Below are 22,511 nucleotides of genomic sequence, written 5' to 3' on the forward strand. Positions count from 1 at the left end.
TCCTTTTTTCAAAGATTTTCTCCATCCTACCCACCTGCCCTGCTGAAATTTGACAGACAGACATTGGTGGAGGCTGGACTGGAATAAAATCATTTGACAGGCCATAATGTACATGCCTTTAACCTTGGGCCTGCACAAGCCTACCACAGATGTCAGAAGGTTCCTTCCACAGGCTTGATACAGCCCTGTACTGTACAAACACTAGTTCTCAACAGACACAGACACAGACACAGATTTCTAGGTTGGAAGAGACCTCAAGATCATCGAGTCCAACCTCCGACCTAACACTAAGTACTCCACTAAACCATATCGCTAAGCTCTACATCTAAACGTCTTTTAAAGACCTCCAGGGATGGTGACTCCACCACCTCCCTGGGCAGCCCGTTCCAATGCTTAATAACCCTTTCGGTAAAGAAGTACTTCCTAACATCCAACCTAAACCTCCCCTGGTGCAACTTTAGCCCATTACCCCTCGTCCTGTCACCAGGCACATGGGAGAACAGACCAACTGCCACCTCGCTACAGCCTCCTTTAAGGTACCTGTAGAGTGCGATAAGGTCGCCCCTGAGCCTCCTCTTCTCCAGACTGAACAATCTCAGCTCCCTCAGCCGCTCCTCGTAAGACTTGTTCTCCAGACCCCTCACCAGCTTTGTTGCCCGTCTCTGGACTCGCTCGAGCACCTTGATGTCCTTCTTGTAGCGAGGGGCCCAAAACTGAACACAGTACTCGAGGTGCGGCCTCACCAGAGCCGAGTACAGGGGGACAATCATTCCCCTAGCCCTGTTGGCCACACCGTTTCTTATACATGCCAGGATGCTGCTGGCCTTCTTGGCCACCTGCGCACACTGCTGGCTCATATTCAGCCGACTATCAACCAATATTCCCAGGTCCTTCTCTGCCAGGCAGCTTTCTAACCACTCTTTTCTACAGCTGCAAGGCTCATGAAACTGCCACCTCCATAACATCATATGAGGTTAAGAATTTAGAGGCAAAGAGAGCAAAACCAAGTAGCTGTATGCAAGCATCAAGGCGAATTTATTCTGTAGCCTTGATCCCATTACTCTGGTTCATCAATCTCCTTGCACACTCAGGGTTTCTATGCCTAGACACTACTGTGTAAGGTGGGAGCAGAAATTATTATCACTATTATTATTAAATTTCACCCTTATACACAAGAAGAAAAATCCATGGTACGACTCTGCACTGAAAGCCAGGAAGCCCTCTTATTTGAAGAAGCATTTCTTACAATGGATATGTAAAACTGAAGTCAACAGCTTATTCTGATCAAGTCATCTACAAAAGGGCTTTGTATCGGAGGTTTCATTTTCTTACAAGCTATTCTTCACCTTTCAATAGTTCTCCCCCTCCAAAGCTCCCCGCTGGAAATATATACATCAGCATTTGTGTGGTAAGAATTGGAAGTGTCATGCAATAATCATGGTGAACTGCACAATTTTTCAGTGTAACCATCATTTCAATTATGTTCTGAGGTTCTAAATAGTGGTGTAAGATGCATTAAAACACACAGGAGATCTGAACAGTTTTATTTTTTAATATTCTGAATGCTCTTTGCCTTCAGTATTAAGGCACTCCATACATAAACTTGCATTTAACACTCTCAACGCTTCATCTTTCATCACAAACAGCAATTTTACTGTCCGAAGAATATAAAATCCCTATAATCCATGGATTTTTTTAAACAATCTCTCAGCTGGCATAGAATGACAATTTATTGTTGTCACTAGAATAGTAATCTGAGAGGCATCCAGCTATGACAGGAATTAAGTGAAGCTTTTCTAAATGGCAGTAAGCTTGACCTACTTACCCATAAATGTGGGGAGAGATTCAGAAAATTGCTATGAACTGACAAACAAAGGAAACAAACCTATTGCTTACAAACACCAAAACGAAAAAAAAAAGCAGCAAACCTGTGCTATTTCCTCAGTTTTTCTTAATTTTTCTTCCCAGGTCACCGTCATTTCCTGAATCAACTTTTCTGATTCCTCCAACCGTTCTTTTAATTCTGGTGATTTCATAGCCTGCAGAAAGTAAAGCAAAGGAAACAAGAAAGCTTATTGTGCTTTGTTCTTTCACATCACTCTCACACAGATGGGGAAAAAGGAAACATATCATTACTCATTTTACAAGGCATACTTGATCAGTAAGTAAAGGGTTGTTTTAAATACATATTGCACATAAATGCAGAATCCATCAAAAACTTAGTTTAATTAGTTTCGAGTACAGATGCTAAAGTGAAGTTTATATACTTTAATGCAAACCAATTACAAGATACTGGCAGATTTGCAAAAAGATATTCAAACACAAGGTAATCTCATTTCTATACCAATGTGAGTTTCCAAAAAGACTCACAAATGAAACGATCTGTATCTTGCATACTGCTGATCTAGATAACCACCATTGTCTCAGCTTTCTTTTCCTCTAAATGGTAGCTAACACCTCTGTCACTTGCCCAGCCATGCCATCAAGATGTTTTTAACATTGGTTTTGATATGGCCTGATTTGGAAATTTCTATTGGAAAAAACAGAAAAATCAAGACCTATATATATGCATTTCATAAAACTGGTATCAAAAAAAGTCTTATGATGTACTTCCAGACACGGGAATTCAATTTTTTTGCTAATCCATCACAACTCTAATTTTCTTTTCTGAAATAGCAAGAGGCCCAAGGACTAGCCTGAGAATAAGGAAATACCCCACCCTACATCGGACAATCCAAAAACTGTAAAGACATAAAAGTGTTTATACTATACATGTTCACTTCCTCCAGTCTCAGTATTGGCATATTCTTTCTGTACTACCTTGAACAGAATGTCGTTATTTGATTATGGCTAACAATACGGAAGCGTTTTTGGCTAGCAGGTATTTATGCAATCCCAACCAACCTGTGCGAGTATCGTTCTCCATCAGAGAGCTCCCTTACCACAAAAATAAAAATTCTTCCCAGGAATCCACATCAAACAGAGTGGCCTCACTGCAGGGCAATATCTTCAAAAGGAGCAGCTGTCAGGAGTGGAAAATCCTGTTTTAAGACAGGAGTTTCCTCTGCCTCAAGACATAGCAATCTAGGAACTGCCAGCTGATGTGTCCTGTGTCATCTTTTTCTGGTTGAATACCTCAAATACCTAAATACAGGGTAAAAGGGAAACCAGGAAGGAAAGCGAGGGCAATGCAGCCTCCAAAGATAAATTATGCCCAATGAAATATGATCAGTGCAAGGGCACTGGACATGATGGAGCAGGACAGGAAGATGAAGACCAATTATTCTCAAGTTCTAAGTCTCGTTTGTTTATTTATTTGGACCCGGGGCAAAATAAATCATCATTTTCACATGCTTCAACTGTAAAATGAGGTAGGTAATTCCCCTCATTCCCTCCATTGCTTATCTGTAAGGAAACCATAAAAAAAGACAAATCTGCAAGACCTAATTCCAACTAGACCAGCAGGTGTACTGCTCTGCTGGAGTCAGTTTAAATTCCCAGCTCAGGAAGGACGTGCTGGTGGGTCTTGGCGCAGACAAATTAAAACATGATATTAATTCCAACAAGAAAAGATCAAAATGCATGGATTAAAAAAGAAAAGGGGAAAAGAGGAAAAGCCTTATTCTTCTGGAAAAAAAAAGTCAACTGTCAAGTTCTGTTTTGCCACGGCGATTTAGGAGAAAAAGAGGATACTGACACCAAAAGGAAAAAAAACTCAACTTGGTAATCTCTATCTTTAGAAATGAGCATTGAAAATGTAACTTGACTATCATAATGGGTCAGTGCTTTTGTTGATTTAAAAAATGAACCATTATGCACTGTTTCTGTACGAACAATTAGATGGGCTACAAATGTAGTAAATCCAAAGGAGACCAAGACAATGAATGTGTTTTTTGACCTTTCCTGTAGAGCCAACTAAACCATAGCAAACTAAACCATTTTTTTTGGTTTAGCTTAATAGCAAACTAAAAGCATTTTTCCATGTTCGTTGTCAATGCCATTCAGATGACAACTGGGGTGGGATTTTAATACTTAGGAAAGGAAATATTTATTACCTCACATTTAGGAAACACTACTTCATTGCTTTGGACAGCTGCCACTATTTTGGCATTAATGCTCACAAATGAAACAAATAGGGAGTACTTGAATCTCTCAGAGAACTGAGAAGTCCACAGTTTGTATTTTAGAGGAAATGTTAGGTATTAGGTAACTTGAGATACCTTAAAGAAACTTTCCCTTACTGGATGCTTCGCATATTAGGTAGCTCAAAGGAGAACAGTCCAAAATTCATTAGTCATTTGTACTATCACAGCCAGCACTCCCTGCAAACCTCAAGAGGCAAATACTGTGCAATTCAGAAAAACTGTGATTACAACATACAGATTATATCACCACTGCTCTGCCATATTTGGGAACTGAACTCAGCATTACTCTAATTCTTGGCCTTCATCTAACGTTTAGTCCATGCTGCCTTCACAATTTTATTGAAGTTTATTGTTTAACACCTGTAAGAGTTTCAATTTAGAACCATTAAAGCTTGTAAACAAGCAAGCATTATTTAACCAAATTCACATTTGCAGGATGTAGCTGCATCGAATTCTTAAAATCCATGGGCAAAGCTCTACTTATAAACTGCACAATCTGAAGACTCCACCCCTATTCCTCCCTCCATGTCCTCTTTCTTCTGATCTGTATCCCACAATAAAAACATGATCGCTCAATGGTGTGTTCAAAGGGAATCTGGTATCTCATGTTATGACCCATGCTTCAACACTGACCTAAAGAAAACTGGAATGCAGTGATATAAAGGGAGATTTCGCATAGATATCATGCAGTAGCTTCCTGTGGCATTTCTTTTCAAGAGCCAAGTAAGAAAGTTCAGACAATGGGGTCTACAGGACTTACTAGCTAGCCAAGGCTAAAATACCTCTGCTTTTGTGAGCTGTTCTCGGAGCTTCTCCACTTCCTCACGGAGCTCCCGTATGATGCGGGCGTTAGGGTCTTCATTCACCACGGCGTGGTTCACGATGTTCTTAGCCCGGTCCGCGTACCGAAGCGTTGAAAGGGTCTCATCGTAGTTGTCTGCTGCTGGGCTTACTGTTGCAACCATGGCAGTCTTGCTGTTGCCACCAAGGCTATCCTGGAAAGTGGCAGAGGTAACCAAGTTAAAACAGAAGGTTTCTTTGGTTGTATCCTGTCAATGAACTTACGCAACAAACAATAACTAAGGATTGGAAGTAGATGGGGGCAACGAGCAATAGGGATGTTTTTGGCAGAGCTCCTCCATTCAAAACTAATGTTTTAAGCCCTATAAGTCAAGCAGAGTTATTGTTTTCAGTTGTCCTTTTTTTTTTCTTCCCTTTTTTTTCTTTTTTTTTAGCATGTTTAGGAAAAGTCATTCTTGGCTTCAGAATCACAGGAATTAACAGGGTCCCTGCTTTGTGCTTTATGGTGCTTAGTAAGGGTTTGAAAGGTTTACTTTCATGTTTCTGCTTAGGTTTATAAACTAGAAACACAAGCATGTCCGCACTAGACTTCTCAGATACTGCTGAAGGAGCTCAGGAAAGATCATGACAAATTCAGAATACCTTAAAGACTGGAAGTAACGTCTCTGATACGTGTTTTATTCAACTTACTTGAAGATCTCCTCATAAACAATATAGTTGATTTTATTTTTATAAACGTTTCAGAATGGGGTGCTTCCCTTCCCCCCCTACTTACCCAGCTCACAAATCTACACTGAGTTATGTAAGAAATTGCCCTTTTGGAATCTGTTTGACAGAAGAAGGGCATGAAACCACATTCCTGCAAAGCAATGTGTTGGGGGGGGTGAGGGAAAGGAAGGAAGAATTCCACCTTTGTATTGATCACAAAATTATATTTTACAATTTTAGCCAGGCCAAAAAATAAAATATTTTGTTTTAAGTTTGCAGCAGATCTGTTCTTCCCTCTCCCCCCCCTCCTTTTTGTACCCAATATCCCTTTCGGAGAAGAACCACACTATTAACTTTCATCTTCAATAACCCATGAAATCTGGGTCACGCATTGCCATTAGAGCAATCTGACTACATTAGCGTGCTTGTCTAACCATTTCAATCACAAAGCAAACACACAGCTTCTCCTAGCAATCATTAAAACGCCCCTTTAAGTATTTCGTTAAGACTCTCTCTCTTTTTTTTTTTTTTCTGCATGATGCCTAAAACTAATTTGACAGCAGTTGGCCACACCGACTGCTGCTGCTTCGCTGCTGCCCTGGCAGCACTCCGCTCGCTCTGCTCATGCAAGGGGCTGTCAGCTTTTTGGGAAGGGAATACAAATCCATTTGCATAGTGTGGTACACTAGCATGGCTAAGACCCACAGGTAATGGTATTTATGGAGAGGTCATGCAGAAAGAGCTGCCTTCTGGCTGCTCCCTGCATTTTTTGCATGAGGATCAGACATTATTTACTTCAATAAACGCATGGCTTGGGAGGATCTGCTCTGTAACACAAACGTTTTTTCCAAAGCATCTACTGAAAACTTTAAAAAGCCTAACAAGAGCCTGTGACTCACTCCATGAGGATTTCTGTCTCTACAGAAGCCAGGACTTTTCTTCAATCCATCGACAGCTTCTAAAAATTAGAGATGGCATTCTGGAACTGCAATCCCTGCTCTGCGCAAAAGATGAAGTTACCGCCGAGCTGGCCAGGTACTCTGCTTCCAGATAAATTTGCACTTTGGGAACCTCCATCCACTGCACTAATTAGCTCCAAAACAGGATTAATTCACCATCTGAATCGCAACTCCACTATGCAGGCAGCTGAGAGTGCTGTTACAGTGATACACCGCAATTCACAATACACCCATTATAAGTTGGGAAAGTTCCTCTTGTATTGTGGCTTTTCAAGCCCAGTGCCAGGCTGGCTGATAAAGTTCTGTATAAAACCTTTGTGCTGATTTCACTGGTTTCTTTAACGTTAAGCAAGAAGGTAGACAAATAGCAAACCAGTTTCTCATTAGTGAAGACAGCATCTGCAAATTACCCTGGAAAGGCTGACCTTACATGCCTTAAAAACAGGGACAGAATGGAAATAAATAAATTTAGTTGTTTCTAAAGGTAAGGTAGCCCCCTCTTCAGCATCAAGATCACTGTGACAACAACATAAAACGTAAAGTTTAGAAATTATATTTTTAAGAGCAGCCATCAGTAAAATATGCAGGGCTTCTGAGCAAAATGGGAAAACAAGAGGTCCACGCCAATTCAATTCCATAAAGCTAAGAGCTTACAGAGCTGATAAGCTATTTTGCTTCCCACATCTAACATGATGCCACTCGTCAAGCCTCTTCTTGCTATAATGCTTTTTCACCTGGTACTTCTATCTAGAGATCCTCAACAAAACTGAACACGAAGTGTTAGCTCTTGAGGTCTCCTGAACTCTACTCATTTTTCAGATTTGGGGAGAGACTCTATATGTGTTAGAACACATTTACTCCACTTTGGCATCATAATTAAAAGTTGAAAGCTATTAAAAAGAAAGAAAAAAAAAAGATAGCCCACCATCTCATAGCTTCTACTAAATAAGTCACTTTAAACTAATAAATCCCTCCTTTGATCTTTAATTAAGAATTGTTAAAATTTCGCCTTTCAAAATAAGGAGTCTCTTCAGTGAGCTTGTTTGTTTAAAAAAAAATAAAATCCAAAAGCCCCAAATCTTTTGTTTGCACTTAATATAGCTGGGTGTTAAAAACACAAAGAAGCTTCACTTGAAAGGCGGCAGGACAAAAGTGCGCCTCTGTTTGTGAGCTACAGCCTGTGCTGTGCATGGCCATCGTGCCTACAATGCATCAGACAGGTGCTAAACAGGAATCTGGGTCTACTTGCTGGATTTGTTTAGAAAGGGAACAGCATAACTAATTCCAATAATAACGCTAGAAATGCATTAGAAAAGTTTCCACTTCTGCTCGCTCAGATTATTACAGAGTCGGGCTCCTAAGCACACTGGAGTGCCCTGAAGAGGGGCAGAGAGCCAAAAGCATGTGTTTAATTAGTTATTTCTTTAAAAAAACAAAAACTACATACACACACAAATGTATAAAAGCAAAATATTCACAGGCAAAAGTATATTTAAGCACTAACAAAGTCTTAGGGCAAGAAACTCTGTGAAATGTGATTTATTTTACTGTAGAAGAGAATACACACTATTTCTGTTAAAACATCTAATATTTAGACAGCCCCTGACTGTACCGTTTGATGTCCTGTATGTGATTATACTGTGATTATATATAAATCATTTCATAGTAGTAATGCTAAAAGGTTCATAAAGTTGGGAAGCACAGCACAGTATTCAAAGAGAAAAAATTCTGGCCAGATCACCTACGTAGTAAGAAAACAGAACAAGGCAACTGGTACCAAAAATCAATTTCTTGTCAGATTATATCTTTCTACTAACAAATATCTTAATTGTTCCTTCATAACAATAAATCACAAGGAGCAGAAGGAAACTTGCTAAGTATGTAGGAAGTGGGAAGCACAATAACAGTAAGAGTTTGCCTTTTAATTTGACATACATAAGACTCATATTTAACAACTCTGTTTTTCATTTAGATCTTACAGATCTTAGTTCAAGGGTCACCACAATAAAGGCTCTTTTTTTTTTCTGAAAATATCAGTCCTACACAGTACAGAAATTGATTTAACTGTACATTTCAGATGAATATGATGCACAAACTCTTCTGACCTGTTCCTTAGACTGTAACTGGGATAATGTTCTGCAATTATACTCTGCTGACAAAAGCAGAGTATATTAGCAAATATATTAGACAATTAGGAAAAAGCTAATAGTCTTAATCAAAATCTTCAAAGCCAACCATGCCAGTACGTAAAATTCAGTTACATGTGGTAATAAAATTAAATCAGACCCAAGGTTCTGTGTGAAGCTGTATCTAAACCGACACAGAAAAAGATAATGTTTAAAAAAAAAAAAAAAGTCCTTGTTCTTTATGCCATTGCAGGTCAGCAGAAGACAAAGAACATATTTAGTCTGTGGAGATACTTCTGGCTTCCGGCCAGCTAATTTTCCAAAGACAAGTATGGTTAACATAAAAAACAGAAAATGAGGCAAAAGAACAGTGTTTTTTTCACTGAACGGGACTCTTCTCCCCCTTTCCTCCCTTTTATTTCTCTTTTAAAAACCAAAAGATCAGACTACTTACTTTAAGTAACCAAGTAAGCACAGAGTCACGATAAGGAACAAATTTGTTCTTGTTCTTGCCAGCAGCCTGATCTGCCAGGGCAGAAATAACCAGACCAAGAGTTGTGAGGGATCTGCACCAAGAACACAAGCAGCCATTAACAAATGTAAATAGTCATAGGTCACATGCATATTTAGACAGCCACTTTCTCTCCAAAAATGAGCTCCCGACGAAAAAGCTCCTAGTACTATTTCGATCATTCTGTCATCACAGAATCTCTACCGCTCATTTTCAATCTATGTTTTCAGCCTTAATAATCACATCTCCACAATGCAATTATGTGGTAGTTGTAGGAGCACAAGCACAGAAATGCCAACCATGTTAAATAGGCAGAGATCTCATTCAAACAGCTGAGTTCTGAATGTCAGAAGGAACAGCAGAGAGAGGGGAAGAAGAAAACTGGCTATAAAAGCTTAGACTGTTTTTATCTTATTTCAGTAGTATATTATATTTACCAGTTGTGATTGAGTTGATGAAAAAAGGGAAAGAAATAATCACTGAGTCTTACTTGTTAATGTTGCTTCCTTCTTTCAGCCTGTCTCCTGCAGCACCAGTCTTGGTTGCTCTTTCACTACCTGCTAAGTCGACCAGGCTCAGCTTGCCCACCTTCTCACCTGACGTCTGCAGAAGGAACCAGAGAAGAGCTACTGTTAGCTCATCACTTAAACCGAGTTACATAGTTTGATATGTTTTCATACACAAAATCAAGCTGCTTTTCTTGGTGTAGACTTGAATGGTATTCTGCATTAACTCATGAGCTGCTGCTCCAGAAATAACAGGAGGATTTGAATTGAAGTCTGATACATTGCTATCTTCAAGACATCCCAGCAATCTCCAGAGGAGCAGAACATGGGGCACATTAGTTAAAGGTTCAAAGCAATAACAAGGGTAGAGGGAATACAAGCCAGAGTCACGTAAAAAGACACTGGGTCTACAGTCTCTGCCCTTAGAATCTTGAAAACAGCTTAAAAATCTCAAATTCTACACCGTAAGTTTCATCTCTTTTTTTTTTTTTCAGCAAGTAGGATTGAACATGACAAGAAGCATGCTGTAATTTATGAAAATGACTGCAATCACAGAAGTCTCCTAGATCCTTAACGGCTTCTGAGAAAGAAATCCAAGCTATGTGGGTGTTTCAATCCTGTAACACAGATTTTGAAATAAATCCCCATTATTCCTTGTAATTCTTGCTAATTACCTCACTTGACCCAAAATGACATTCTGAAACACTCCATAAATTTCCTATGTCAATATGCAGTTGAAGAGCTAGCACTGCCTTTGAGAACAGCGTGGTTACATCATGCTTTTCTGCAGCATCTATGACTGAAGTGCATCTGTATCACCGTTGCAAAGTGCTACATTCCCCTAAACGAACAGGATAGTTTTAGAATCAATATGCTTTCAAAAACATTAAGCCTCTCAAAATACTATGTGATCATCAGGCCATTCCAAAATGGATCATTTCCAGGACTGAAAGGACCAGCAGACAGGAAACCAGAGGAATCTATTCCAGAAACTCATACAGCAGTCACTGCCCGATTACAGAAAAGACTGAACAATCATAACTACCACCCTGCATACAGGCTGACCACAAAAAGTTAAGTATGCAGTACAGCCGCAGGAAAAACAGAACGACAAATTCTGGCAAGCCAAGGAGTTGAGCATAGTTTGACTGCTGATTTGAAGTGCAAATGGGAAAAAAATTCCAAATAGGGAACCAAGAAAATTATCTGGATAAGTAGATTGGTGGAGACTGAGACGTGAGAAGGGGAAAAAAATACAAATGCTAATTATGCTTTACAATTAATTCAATAATTAGACACATGCAAGCCTTATATTTGCTCCAGGAGCATTCAAAATTTCTTCAAGGCTTTGGAGACTTTAAAGAATTGTCTGAGCATAAGCTTAGAACTTATATCAGAGATCTATTTCAATTTTAGTTTATCACCATTTTCTGTGAGGGATTAAATAATATTAACATAGAAATGTATTTCACACCCCCTCCAAGGAAAATTTATATATAAGGAAATGTAGAGAAAAATACTTCCACAGTTAAATATCTTTTCAACACTTAGTGTACATAAAAATATTAAATGAATGTGGCACAATGCAAAAAAATGATCAAAAGTTTTGGTTTGTGAAGTTGATTGTTTACATGTATTTGCATGAAATAAACCTTTGAAGGAGATTACCAGATGTACACTCAGATGTTCTTCATGTAATTCAATCTTCCATCTAAATATTATGTCTCTACTTTCTCCTCCAAGTCTGTACTACAAATTGTTGCTTAAAAATAAGTTTCTTTAGTTTAGATTCTAGGATTAGGAGATGCTTCCTCCGCCCTCCAGCAGTTCTGCTGCAAGTCTGGACCTGCATTTTTGTTTTCCATTTCAAAAAACACATTTCACTTACCTAGTTAAAGTTGATTTCCCCACTTTTGGGCACATGAGCATTACAAGGACTCTGCTAGACAAGGTCACAGCTAACCTGGTCCAGTGCTAGCAGTGCACACGAGCAGGACACTGTAGCAAAAGACCTCCTGAGGCCCCCAGCATTTCTCTGAGTCTATGAAATCAATTAAAGCAAGAAGCACACATGCAAGCTTAACATTTGGACTTCGTAACTTGTTTTACTTACCCCTGATTGCACATCATAGAGTGTGTGGGTGAGGATAATCTTGAAGACTGCATGGGACCGACTGCTCTCCTCATTCATGTTGGTTGCAGCCACTGTGCGAGATTTGTTGCCCTCAGACATCAAGGACTCGATGTCCTAGATACAATTTTCACAGCCATAAGCATATCTGCATTATCATTCTTTTTGATTATCTACCCAAACAATCTCATTTTGGTAAAATACAGCGAGTATTTCCCACCAAGTTTCCCACTGTTCATTCACAGAGTGTGAGAATGAAATATTGTGATCTTCCCTTCATAGCTTAGAAATTAAACAATGTTGTTACGTGCCTATTCATCCACTCCCTCTGCCTGGCTATTAAATTACCAACAAAACTAATGCACCTGGCTGCACATAAAAATACCTGAAAGCAAAGAAAAATGCGAGGAAACAGCAGTTCATGTTTGAGCACTGCAACATTTTAGTCTCAGTTGTCAAACATATTCTTGAAAAGTGTAATACTGACACCAGGCTTGTTTTATATAACAGAAACACTGTGGAACAGGTTATGTTCCTCTTACATACAAAAAAAAGCTATAAAAGCTTATAAAGCCATCTGATACTTTGTAATACTTGAGAGACAGGCAGCTCCCTTGCTTCAGTGTTTTACAGCAATCCTGTAAAACAGTTAAACCTTCAGAGACCTGGGATCGACTTTTATTTACTCATCGAGCTGGATCATGCTAAAGAAAACCAAAACCAATTAAACAGAAGCACACCACAGACCGCTCTGACTCTGTATGCTGAATTAGGCAAAGCTGCTGGGCAACATGCAACATGAAATGCATGCAACATGTCTTTTATTAACAGAAACCACCAGAGATGGAGAGAGAAATACATGGAGAGACTAGAAAAGGAAGGACTCCAGTGTTATATTTTGCTAAAGATGACAGAATTGTATCCCATATTTACTAATTTTTCCCACAGTACATCAACACTACTTAAAAATTAGAGCATTCTGCAAATGAATATAGATAAATATGCAAATATATATATGTTTCCTATCCAGTTGACTACAGTACTCCCCAATAAGCAAGTTTCAGGCAATGTTGTCAACTATTTGTCTTGTAGACAACCATTTGTTTATATTTCCAGCATGGCTGTGTGCTACTTGTAGGTGAAATTATGTGCTCCTTGCAGGTGAAATTACTAGGCAATAGCAAGACAGCCAAAAAGTGACAAGGTGTGGTACTGAAAGCCTGTCTCTGCTAACTGCTGCTTCTGTAATTAATTGCTGAATGCTGCTTCTCGTGGATACAGGCTAGACTCATCTTATATTTGGGAGGAAAGCTGCTTCATTAAATAGTTGAATGACTGTCAGAGTTAGTGAAGAGCAAAGGATGAAGATGAGTTTCTGCTATTAACTCTGTTTTCCCCAGTGATCACAATACAACAATCCTGCAGCTCTCTTACTCTAAAATCCATGTTATTGCCATGGTAATTAGGAGTAAGTTAATAATGTTGTCCTGCTTTCAAAACAGTACCCTACTGTACAGGGTGTCGACACAAGTCCTTCACAAAACTGATCCTTACCTTGTAGCTAGCAACAGCTAGTTTGGATAGCCCATCTACGTAAGGCCCATAAACACTGTGTTCTCTAACTTTTAATGACTGACGGCTTCTGGTTGGGAAAAAAAAAGTTTATTTATAAGCACGTGACTGATGTAAGACAACATTTACAGAAAATCCATTTCTCACTGACATATCTCAAACATGATGGTTTTACAGTTACCATAATGAAGCACAGAGCAAAGACTGTAACGCAAACTGAAAAGCCTCATGTCTACATGTACAACACTGACAGACGTTTTAGTCACTTCATAAAAGCTGGCATTAGGGTGAATTTACTCCAAGCTTTCAATCTTACCAATTTATTTTGATATAAAATAAAAGGACGCTGAGATCAGGTGAAAAAAACGTCCTATGCATCCTAAATGCCTTAGAGGGGATCCACTACAGCAAATTGATATGTGGAAAGAGAGGATATAGCAACATATTACGGTGCCGTTCACAGGCACATTACTTACCCTTTTGGGTCAAGAAGATCTCTGACTTTCTCGTTGTATATCTCCATGTAGGATACTTCTACTTTGAAACTCTGCTCTTCATTTTCCTCTTTCTGTGCTCTTTCAAAGAGTCCACTGCAAAGTCTGGGGATTAATCCAGGCTGGTCAGCAGTACCCATCATTGTGTATGATTTTCCTGATCCTGTGTGATTGAACTGATAATTAGTGGACATGCAACAATTTTATTTATTTATTTATTTATTTTATTTTATTGTGAGAAACATGGAAAAGAAATGGAGAGAAGCAAAGAAAAAAAGACATTTCAGTGACAGATATTTGTACAGTTTTCTATTTTAATGCAACCAATACATTACCATTTAGCTAAAAACTATTTGATTAAAAGGAAAACAAGAAATCTAGTTAAACTGAAAGAGAAGACTTTCAGACGGATACTCCTACTGCAGTAAACAACCCACTAACACCCAGATACCTGCCAGAACAAGAAAAATCTGTTGTACTACCATACTCATTAATCATCATTTTAAGTTTAATATGCAAAAAAGATTATTCTAACTGCAGAGGCAGAAAATACAAGTGATGCACTGAACTCAAGGACAGCCACGATCATTCCAAAGACGACAATCAGAAGTGTGAGAAATAAGGGTAGCCAGCAACAGACAAAATCTCATTTCTTACCCTGTTCACCTCAAATCTAATGTTACAAAACATCATTTCTTATGTTTGCACAACCTAAAAATGCTGGCTGCAAGGCATTTGTCCTGAAACAATGTCACAACAGCCATGGAAGGAGTCTCTGGATCAGGACATTAACGCCTTTTGCGTCAGTGCTGGCCTTGCTTACATTCTGGAGGAACTTACCAGTTTGCCCATAGGCAAAGATGCAAGCATTATAGCCTTCAAAGGCATTCTGAAGAATATTCTCTCCAAGGCACTTGAAAACAACATCTTGACCTAAGAAATAAAACGTGCAAGCTAATGTAACGAAGCGAGAGAGTGGGTTTTTTCATGATTTGGATTCTTCAATAATTACATAAAAGCAAACACTTGGGGTTTTCTGGCTGTTCTTGTCTAAATAAATCACCTAGCATCCAGTACCTACTCCCTTTACAGGAGCACGGACATGGATTAGTAGGTGTGCTCCAGATTTCTACCAGCACAAAAATCAGAGTGTGATTATCATGCATCCATGTGTGTGCACTTACAGCAACGTGCTACCAGTGCTCGTACTTTGAAGTTTTAGCTGCACAAAATCTAACACCAGCTGCAGAATTTCTCCCACGGGTGAATGACAGAACTTCAAAATACACTCAACCCATACATTCTAACAACTGCCATTTGGTTTTAATTTAGGGCTGTTGGTTGAGCACTAAATAATTTCACTGTATATGCACAAAATATTTAATAATTCCATGATATTTTTGCGGAGAAGGAATCACATCTATATGGAAGACATAACGTATTAGCAAAATATAGGGTATAACACTTCTTTTTGCAATTGAACTAAATCTGCATGCACATTTTTTGGCTCATTTTCCACGTGGAGGAAGAAATGCTAACTATATTTGAGTGTTATTTATTTAAACCAAACCACAGAGGTTGGACTAGGTGATCTTACAGGTCTCTTCCAACCTAGATGATTCTGTGATTCTGTGATAAACCAAACCTTTATTTTCAGAATTTAAGAGCAATTAAAATCTGAACAATACCTGATGGAATTACATGGACTGACAAATCCTTTCTCCAATACATTAACATTTCTGAAAGCTTTTCTTTTCTCTCATTACGTCCATAACTTTACTTCAGGTCGACTCAAGACTTTCTCAAGTCCTCACTAGATTTCTATTCATTAGTTATTTGTTACGGAAATTAAAAGATTCATATGCTTATAGATTTTATTGATTTTTCTTTTAAATCCATGGAAACAAGCTTAAATGAATCCAATTTTTAAAAGATAAGTATGAAAAAAATGAAAAGATCACAAAATGGTAAGTCAATAAATTTCAGATTTTACCATGTTTGCCAAAATATGTCCATAACACACACTCAAAAATATACATATTATATATAAGATATATATAATATGTATAATACATATGATATATATAAAATAACATATTAACCTTTTTTAATACTCCATTTACTAAGTTCTATTATTATGTCAACCCCCCATCCGCACTGGCAAACAAGATGGTGTATTTTAGCAATATTTCTGTAGTCCTGGAAAGAAATGGATTTGATGTTTTCCAAGTGATATCCTTGGATCAGTATTTTAACTATAGATGTAAATATGAGTAACCCATTATTGTGATGGATTTTTCAATTTCCTGCACTGCAGATGGGTAGCATTGCCTATTGCTATCCTAATCATTGTCTTTAGAAAAGAAAAACAGGAATGATTTAAGATTTTCCTTTTTCTTTTGACAACGAGCAGCCGTATAGGGGAAAGATCCTCCATGCCATATGGTCCGTGCCCTTTAGCAAATACTGCATTATAATTAGATCATTTGTTCTTGGAGACAACACGCACAAAGCTCCAGTAAATATTACCTGCATATTTTTGTTTGACGGATTCATCCATAGACCAAAAGCAGTGATCATAAGCAAACACCTGCAGAAAAATAAGCAGGAGGGCATCTTATAAAAACCATTGCCACGTCAAACACATTATCCCAATTGCGACAGTGCTGCATTATGTTGGCTAACAGCATGCTTCTTGGGGCCATTCTGACATACAATACGCATTCCTGCAGAATTATTTATTTCGTATGGGTTCAACACCTAAACCCAAACACCTTATCTTCCTGCTCGCAAGCCTGTTCCTTGGTTTTATTCGTTCTTTGCTTTTATTTCTTCCTTCCTATTGTGTGAATCCTGTTCAACGCTCTCCAACAGCTGCCCATGCGGCAAGCCCGTGGATGTCAAGGAGCTCTCCTCATCGTCCTTTAAAAACCCATCCTCACGATTCATTTTTCACAAGACTTTCTATTTTGCAAACTGACAGATGTCCCCTGGCTGTTTCTGCCTGCCACCCCCATGCTTCTTGTCTGCATAAATTAAAACCACGCCGTAGGGCAGGAACCTCTCTCCATACAAGCCAAGCAGAAGCAGCCGTCACCAGAGTCTTGTAAAGAACAATATGGAGCAAATGAGTTTTATCACTAGGAGAGCAATGCTGTAGCCTTTTTAAACAGAAAAGGGTTGGTTTTGGGGTGATTCCATTTAAAGGCTGGCAGGCACCTGCCATCATCCCAGCTGACCTCCAGTAGGGCAGTGCCTGCTCCTGAACCTCAGGCTGCAAAAGGAGATGTTTGCGAAACATCTCCCCTGGGTACGTATTTGCAAGGAAACAAACAAATAAAGATCTGGGTAACAGCTGATTTATATTCACATGGGCAAAACCGACTCTGTAGGATATAGGAAAAGGGAAGTGCCATGGGCTGCTCTTTGGCTGCTTATTTCTCATCGAAGTTTAATTAAGGTTGCTCCTTCCCTTTTAGATGTCTCACATCCACCTTCTGACCTTCATCCCATTATTTCTGAAAATTTCATTTTTATCCATTAGCCCATTTCCACGTTCAGTTTTGGTGAAGGCTGTGATCTGTATGCTAAAGGCATTAACCATGCACAAGCATCTGCATAGGTAAATCACACCTAATACTTTTTATTTAGTAAAGCTTGTAGGAACAAAATATGTTGCATCCTATCCACATTAATAATAGGAAAACCCTACAGAGAAATACTGAGTCTGTAGCAAATGAACTCAGTTATTCCGTCCCCTAATGGATTGTGTCATGGAATATGAAAAATCATTTAAGGACTCACAGAACAATAAAGAAAATCTTCCTCAAGTATTTATACCAACTAAAATAGTTGGAAAAACTATACGAGAGTTGAAAATCTGTACTAGCAGCACAGCCAAACTTACTACTTACATTTATGGAAATGTTTAATATAGCAAAATCCTTTGAATTTAAACAACTTATCTTCAGAAATACATTGCCTTTTTTTTAAAAGTACAAAAATATCATCAAGAGATGAAAGGGTTTACTTTAGAGCCTCTAGTTGTGGCAATAGCAGCTGGTGTATTTAAAGTTAAGGGTTTTTTTTTGTTCTTTGAATTTATTAGACAATTACCCATATTGTCACAACGTCCCAAGACTTCAGAGCATTTAACCAAACATCATTGGATCTACGACCACATCAATAAAGCTGACTCCTAATACGTCAGGCTAGAGATAGATATCTGCACACCAAATACAAAGTCATGGGATCGTAAGCTTTAACAACAAAATGAGTTTGCTCTAACACAAATACCAGAAAAGGCTTTAAAAAACCCACAGACAACAAGCAGTCTCCCATTCCCGGCCTGTAATGCCGAGCATGTATGTTCTCATTTGTTCCTGTGACTCATTTTTTGGCAGAGGCTTTACAGGGCTCTTCTGAAGCAAGGAAATGCTTCGAGTTTCTTACTCAACAGCTGATCAACTGCAGAGCTGTGTTTCGAAATGCTTTTAATATCTGGCTAACCCACGGCCGGCTGAAGGAAAGAACAATTTTCAGTCACTGAGGGAAGGTTCAGGAACGGCCCTTACCTTTGGTTGGGTCCTGCTGCTCCCAGAGCATCACCAGCACGAAGGATGTAGTACAGCGCGGGGCGAGAAAGACAAAAGAAAACCAAAGATGGTTAGCTACAATCATTTCAGCTTAATTACTCTACCATTAATACCTCCTGTTTGGGACACTATTTAGAAAGTTCATTCCTTTCCCCAGCTCTCCCCTTGCTGACAGATCCCAATATTTTTATGAACCAACGTGCAACTCTTTCCAAGAGTAGGACTGGAGATGCCGCCCTGGGCAAGTTGATTTTGACCTCAGAGCCACTCTCTCCCTCGTGCTGCTGCCATCTCTACCTCACTCTCCCCTAATTTATTTTCTTGTGACACCTCTCTCTATAGTTTTGTTTTAAAAACTCTTTAATTAAAAAGTACCCAAGCAATACAAAAACCTCCAAAAACACCTGCACAGGAGTTATTCAAGAGACGATTTCAGAGTCCAGCTGTTGAACGTGCCCAACTTGGCTTCTCACAGCCGCTGGGACAGCCCAGCAAAGAGATGTTTTCTTAAAAGAACAAGTGGAGAATAGCAATCCCCTTACTCTGTTACGTGCATAGTTTAAAACTTTCCAACACAACTTGGTAAGTACTGGAGTTAAAACAAGAAAAACCTTTAAAAGCAGAGTCCAGCACCAGCCCATGCACCTCGGACATGGAAACTGGCAGCAGGTCAGGCAGCATCCTCCCATACAGAAGGCCGGAGAAGACCAGCAAGCCCAGCTGTGAGGAAGCGATGCTCTCCTCGTCCTGGACCTCGTAAAGGACATCAGTAAGCTCCTGACGTGAGGAAAGTCTTGCAGCAAGCATCGCTGATTCCTTCGGACAGAGCAGGGGCTGTATGAGGTCACGCTCCTGCTGCTCACGTGGCTTGAGAAGTGAGTTTAAGAATCGCAATTTGTCAGCACTGTCTCTCAAAAATTATTATTTATGAATCATGTCCACCATTTCTCTTTTCTCAGGCTTGAATCTAATATGAATACGTGTTTCACACACCGGGAACGACAGGCACCTTGGCTAGCAGTGGCAGGACGATTATTTAAGCCAAGGTTACCTCATGGCAGCCACACCATGGGGCCATTCAAGCGAGCAACTGCAACAGGACGGCTTTTCCCCTTGCCACCTGGCTACGTTTGACCAAAAGCTCTCCCTTGGTCCCTGCAGGGTGCTCAGCATGGGCTCTCCATGGTCTCTGATGCTCCTAGCGAGGTTGTGGACAGGGAGCGACCGAGGGACTGCCTTCACCAGGGCTTCGGTTCAGGTACAGGAGTCACCAACAAGCCAGGAGATTTGCTCCCGTAATGATTTGGAGTACTTTAGGAGATGCAAGAGCGTTATTTTGGCTATCCAACCTCTGAAAAGCTACCAGTGTGCTTTCATGAAAACAGCTAAGAGGCTTGTAGGGGTGCTCTGGCTTATGAGGAAGGTTCGCTCCTGTTCCTACAGGAAGACCACTCACCTTAAAAGCAAAGCAAATAGCAAGCTGGGATTCGGAGCGTGAGTTTTGGACACAGGTATGTTACCCTGCCCGTAATTCAACAAGCAATCCTGCTCATTTCCCCAGCCCCGTTCCAAGGCAGGATTACACCACGACGACGCACTTGACCTTTCCAGCCCTCGATCCAGCACGTATTATTGAGCATTTGGATTAAAGCAGCAAGAAGGATATCATCTCCAAAGTCCTATCCCACATGCAGCTTTAAGAGGATGGATTACACTAGGCTATGTAAATCATCAAGCTTAGTTTAGACTAAAGGTCTTAAAGTGTCTCGTTTTCTAAAGAACCGCATATACACATGAAACCATGTCTCGCAGCCCCACTTAACCAAACAGACACAAAAGGGAGCCCTACATCAAAGGAACCCAGTGTATGGAATTTAGGATTCAGCACACTACCTAGAGCTGTACCAGGCTCTGTGTACTTTGGGCCGAAAAGAAAATAAATCTGACAAACACCTCCCTAAGGAGAGCACTAAGGGTGCCCACGATGTGCCGCAGCATCACGCCGTGCATGGCCCCATCATCCCGCAGCTGTGGCAGCCGGGCTCAGAAACCCAGGTAAAGATTTTCAGCCCAATTGGAAATCCTGCAGAAAACAAAGGGAGAGAAGGAAGAAGCCCCCAAGCAGCCAGTGAACCACGAACACCCCCTGCAAATGCCAGGTGTTCAGAGGATGCTCCTTGTCCACTACGCGGTTGATGTTAGCCAAAAAAAATCACAGAAAAAGAAACCACCATCCCATTGGATTCCAATAATGACAGCCTGTAATGAATCGTGAATTATCTTGGTGATCTTCGGGCAGTTTGGTGATCATGGGGCATTTCCACCACCACCGCCCCTGGCTTGGAGGTGCGGGCAGAATTGCTGCCACTCCTCGGCTGAGCACCAAAACTGCCATCAACAGGATCCAAAAGCTCCAGGAAAGGAGAGGAAGGGAAAGCTCCTCTTCTGGCCACTGAAGGCTGTAACTAAAATGTTTTCAGCTTCACGCTTACACTTGAATCCAGAGTGACGGGATTTGCCTTGGCCAGCCCTCCTTTCAACCCAATCCCAAAGTAGGGCAAGCTAATGCAGCTCGGGTTCCTGCAACACCAGACTATTGCATATTAAAAAGGAGAAAGCACGGAATCTCCAATAATTAAAATCATATATTCAAGCAGAATAAACTGCTCTGTTCAGCCCTTGTTATTAGTGCTATTCCAATAGTCTCTTAAATCACTTTTTTTTCTCTGGCTTTCCATGTTCGAGAGAAGGAAGGTGGAGTGACATTAACTACATCTGAGTTTTTGCAAATCTAGCGGGGGGAGGGCAGGAAACAACACAGCAAATGAGGTGAAACATTCCTGGGGAGAGGCAAGGACAGCTCAGACCTTATCTTTCTCCTTAGCTTGGAAATAGCAGCCAGCTGGCACATCAGCACATGCCCTACATCAGTCACAGCACATTTCTGCCTAAATCAGGACTGGGCGGATGGGGCAAATGGGAGGGGAAACGCAGGGGACAGCAAGTCAGAAAGCTGGGTAAAGGGGTACACAGGTGCTGTAGGACATCATCTGACAAGGAAGGATTTTTTTTTTCTCCCTGAAAAAAAGACATTTCCTATGTCAGTAGCAACCACAGCATCCGAGGTATGATTTAATAGCTTAGTGGGCAACATTGGTGATAAGAGGATGGTTGGACTAGATGATCTTATAGGTCCTTCCCAACCCTGTGTTTCTATGATTCTGTGATTTCTATGATCCAAACTATAAACTGATGATACTGCTCACCAGCACAAGGCTAAGCTGGATTTGTGCCACAACATTTGAACATTTTCAGAAGCTTCTGGAAAAAATAATTTGCAGGTTAAAAGAAAAAGGGAGAGGGAACAATTTTAGCAATAACCATGAATTAGGGAAGTCCCAAAAATTCCACGGAAATTTTTATTGCTTTCCACTTTTAATCTTCCATAACCATGGCAAAAATAAGTATATCAGATTCCAACATAACTGGAGCTGTTTTGGGCCTTTCAGCAGGAACTGCTCAGCACAGGCTCCAGAAAGTAGCTGAAGACAACCAGAAAAACATACTGATGGGGAAAAAACCACTTGGAACTTAACAGCAGAAAGGTTTTGGCATCTCCCAACAGCCACGATGCACAATCGCATCCTTAGCTATGCTCCTGAGGAGCTGCCAAGGCTGGTTTGCCTTAAATCAATTCGTATTCACAGTTTATTTCAAGTAAAGCTGGCATCATGTGTCACAGTGACTTATCCTTTGGACGATAGGACTCCACTTTATAGTAAGTTTATTGTTTTTAAGGTTTTTATGGATCCCAATTGCTCCATTTCTGAGACTTCTTCAGTCTAGCACCAGGCAATTCGTCTGTACCCCCACATTTAGAGCCCCTGTCATAGCATGGTGATGGGGACTCCCCACACAAACCTGGAGGAGAAATTTTGTGTTTTAACTAGGCCTCCTTCTTGG

General features: G+C 40.1%; 1 protein-coding gene across 5 annotated transcripts in view; it reads right to left on the reverse strand.

The window, feature by feature from the left end:
• The window catches only part of KIF13B (kinesin family member 13B), a 124,740-nt gene that overhangs the window by 57,933 nt on the left and 44,296 nt on the right, over positions 1 to 22,511 (reverse strand). For 4 of the 5 annotated variants that reach the window (XM_035563545.1, XM_035563547.2, XM_035563550.2 and 1 more), the window contains 10 exons: positions 18,528 to 18,543; positions 16,483 to 16,543; positions 14,794 to 14,886; positions 13,936 to 14,116; positions 13,442 to 13,529; positions 11,870 to 12,004; positions 9,741 to 9,853; positions 9,194 to 9,305; positions 4,928 to 5,140; positions 1,929 to 2,039 (listed from right to left, as the gene is read on the reverse strand). In XM_035563545.1, the coding sequence (XP_035419438.1) occupies positions 1,929 to 2,039; positions 4,928 to 5,140; positions 9,194 to 9,305; positions 9,741 to 9,853; positions 11,870 to 12,004; positions 13,442 to 13,529; positions 13,936 to 14,116; positions 14,794 to 14,886; positions 16,483 to 16,543; positions 18,528 to 18,543 (1,123 nt within the window). Of the gene's footprint in view, positions 1 to 1,928; positions 2,040 to 4,927; positions 5,141 to 9,193; positions 9,306 to 9,740; positions 9,854 to 11,869; positions 12,005 to 12,272; positions 12,697 to 13,441; positions 13,530 to 13,935; positions 14,117 to 14,793; positions 14,887 to 16,482; positions 16,544 to 18,527; positions 18,544 to 22,511 lie in introns of those variants that run through there. The other variant, XM_035563552.2, reaches the window with a different exon arrangement.

This window comes from Cygnus atratus, chromosome 3, assembly GCF_013377495.2.
Source record: "Cygnus atratus isolate AKBS03 ecotype Queensland, Australia chromosome 3, CAtr_DNAZoo_HiC_assembly, whole genome shotgun sequence".
In the NCBI taxonomy this organism is placed as follows: domain Eukaryota; kingdom Metazoa; phylum Chordata; class Aves; order Anseriformes; family Anatidae; genus Cygnus; species Cygnus atratus.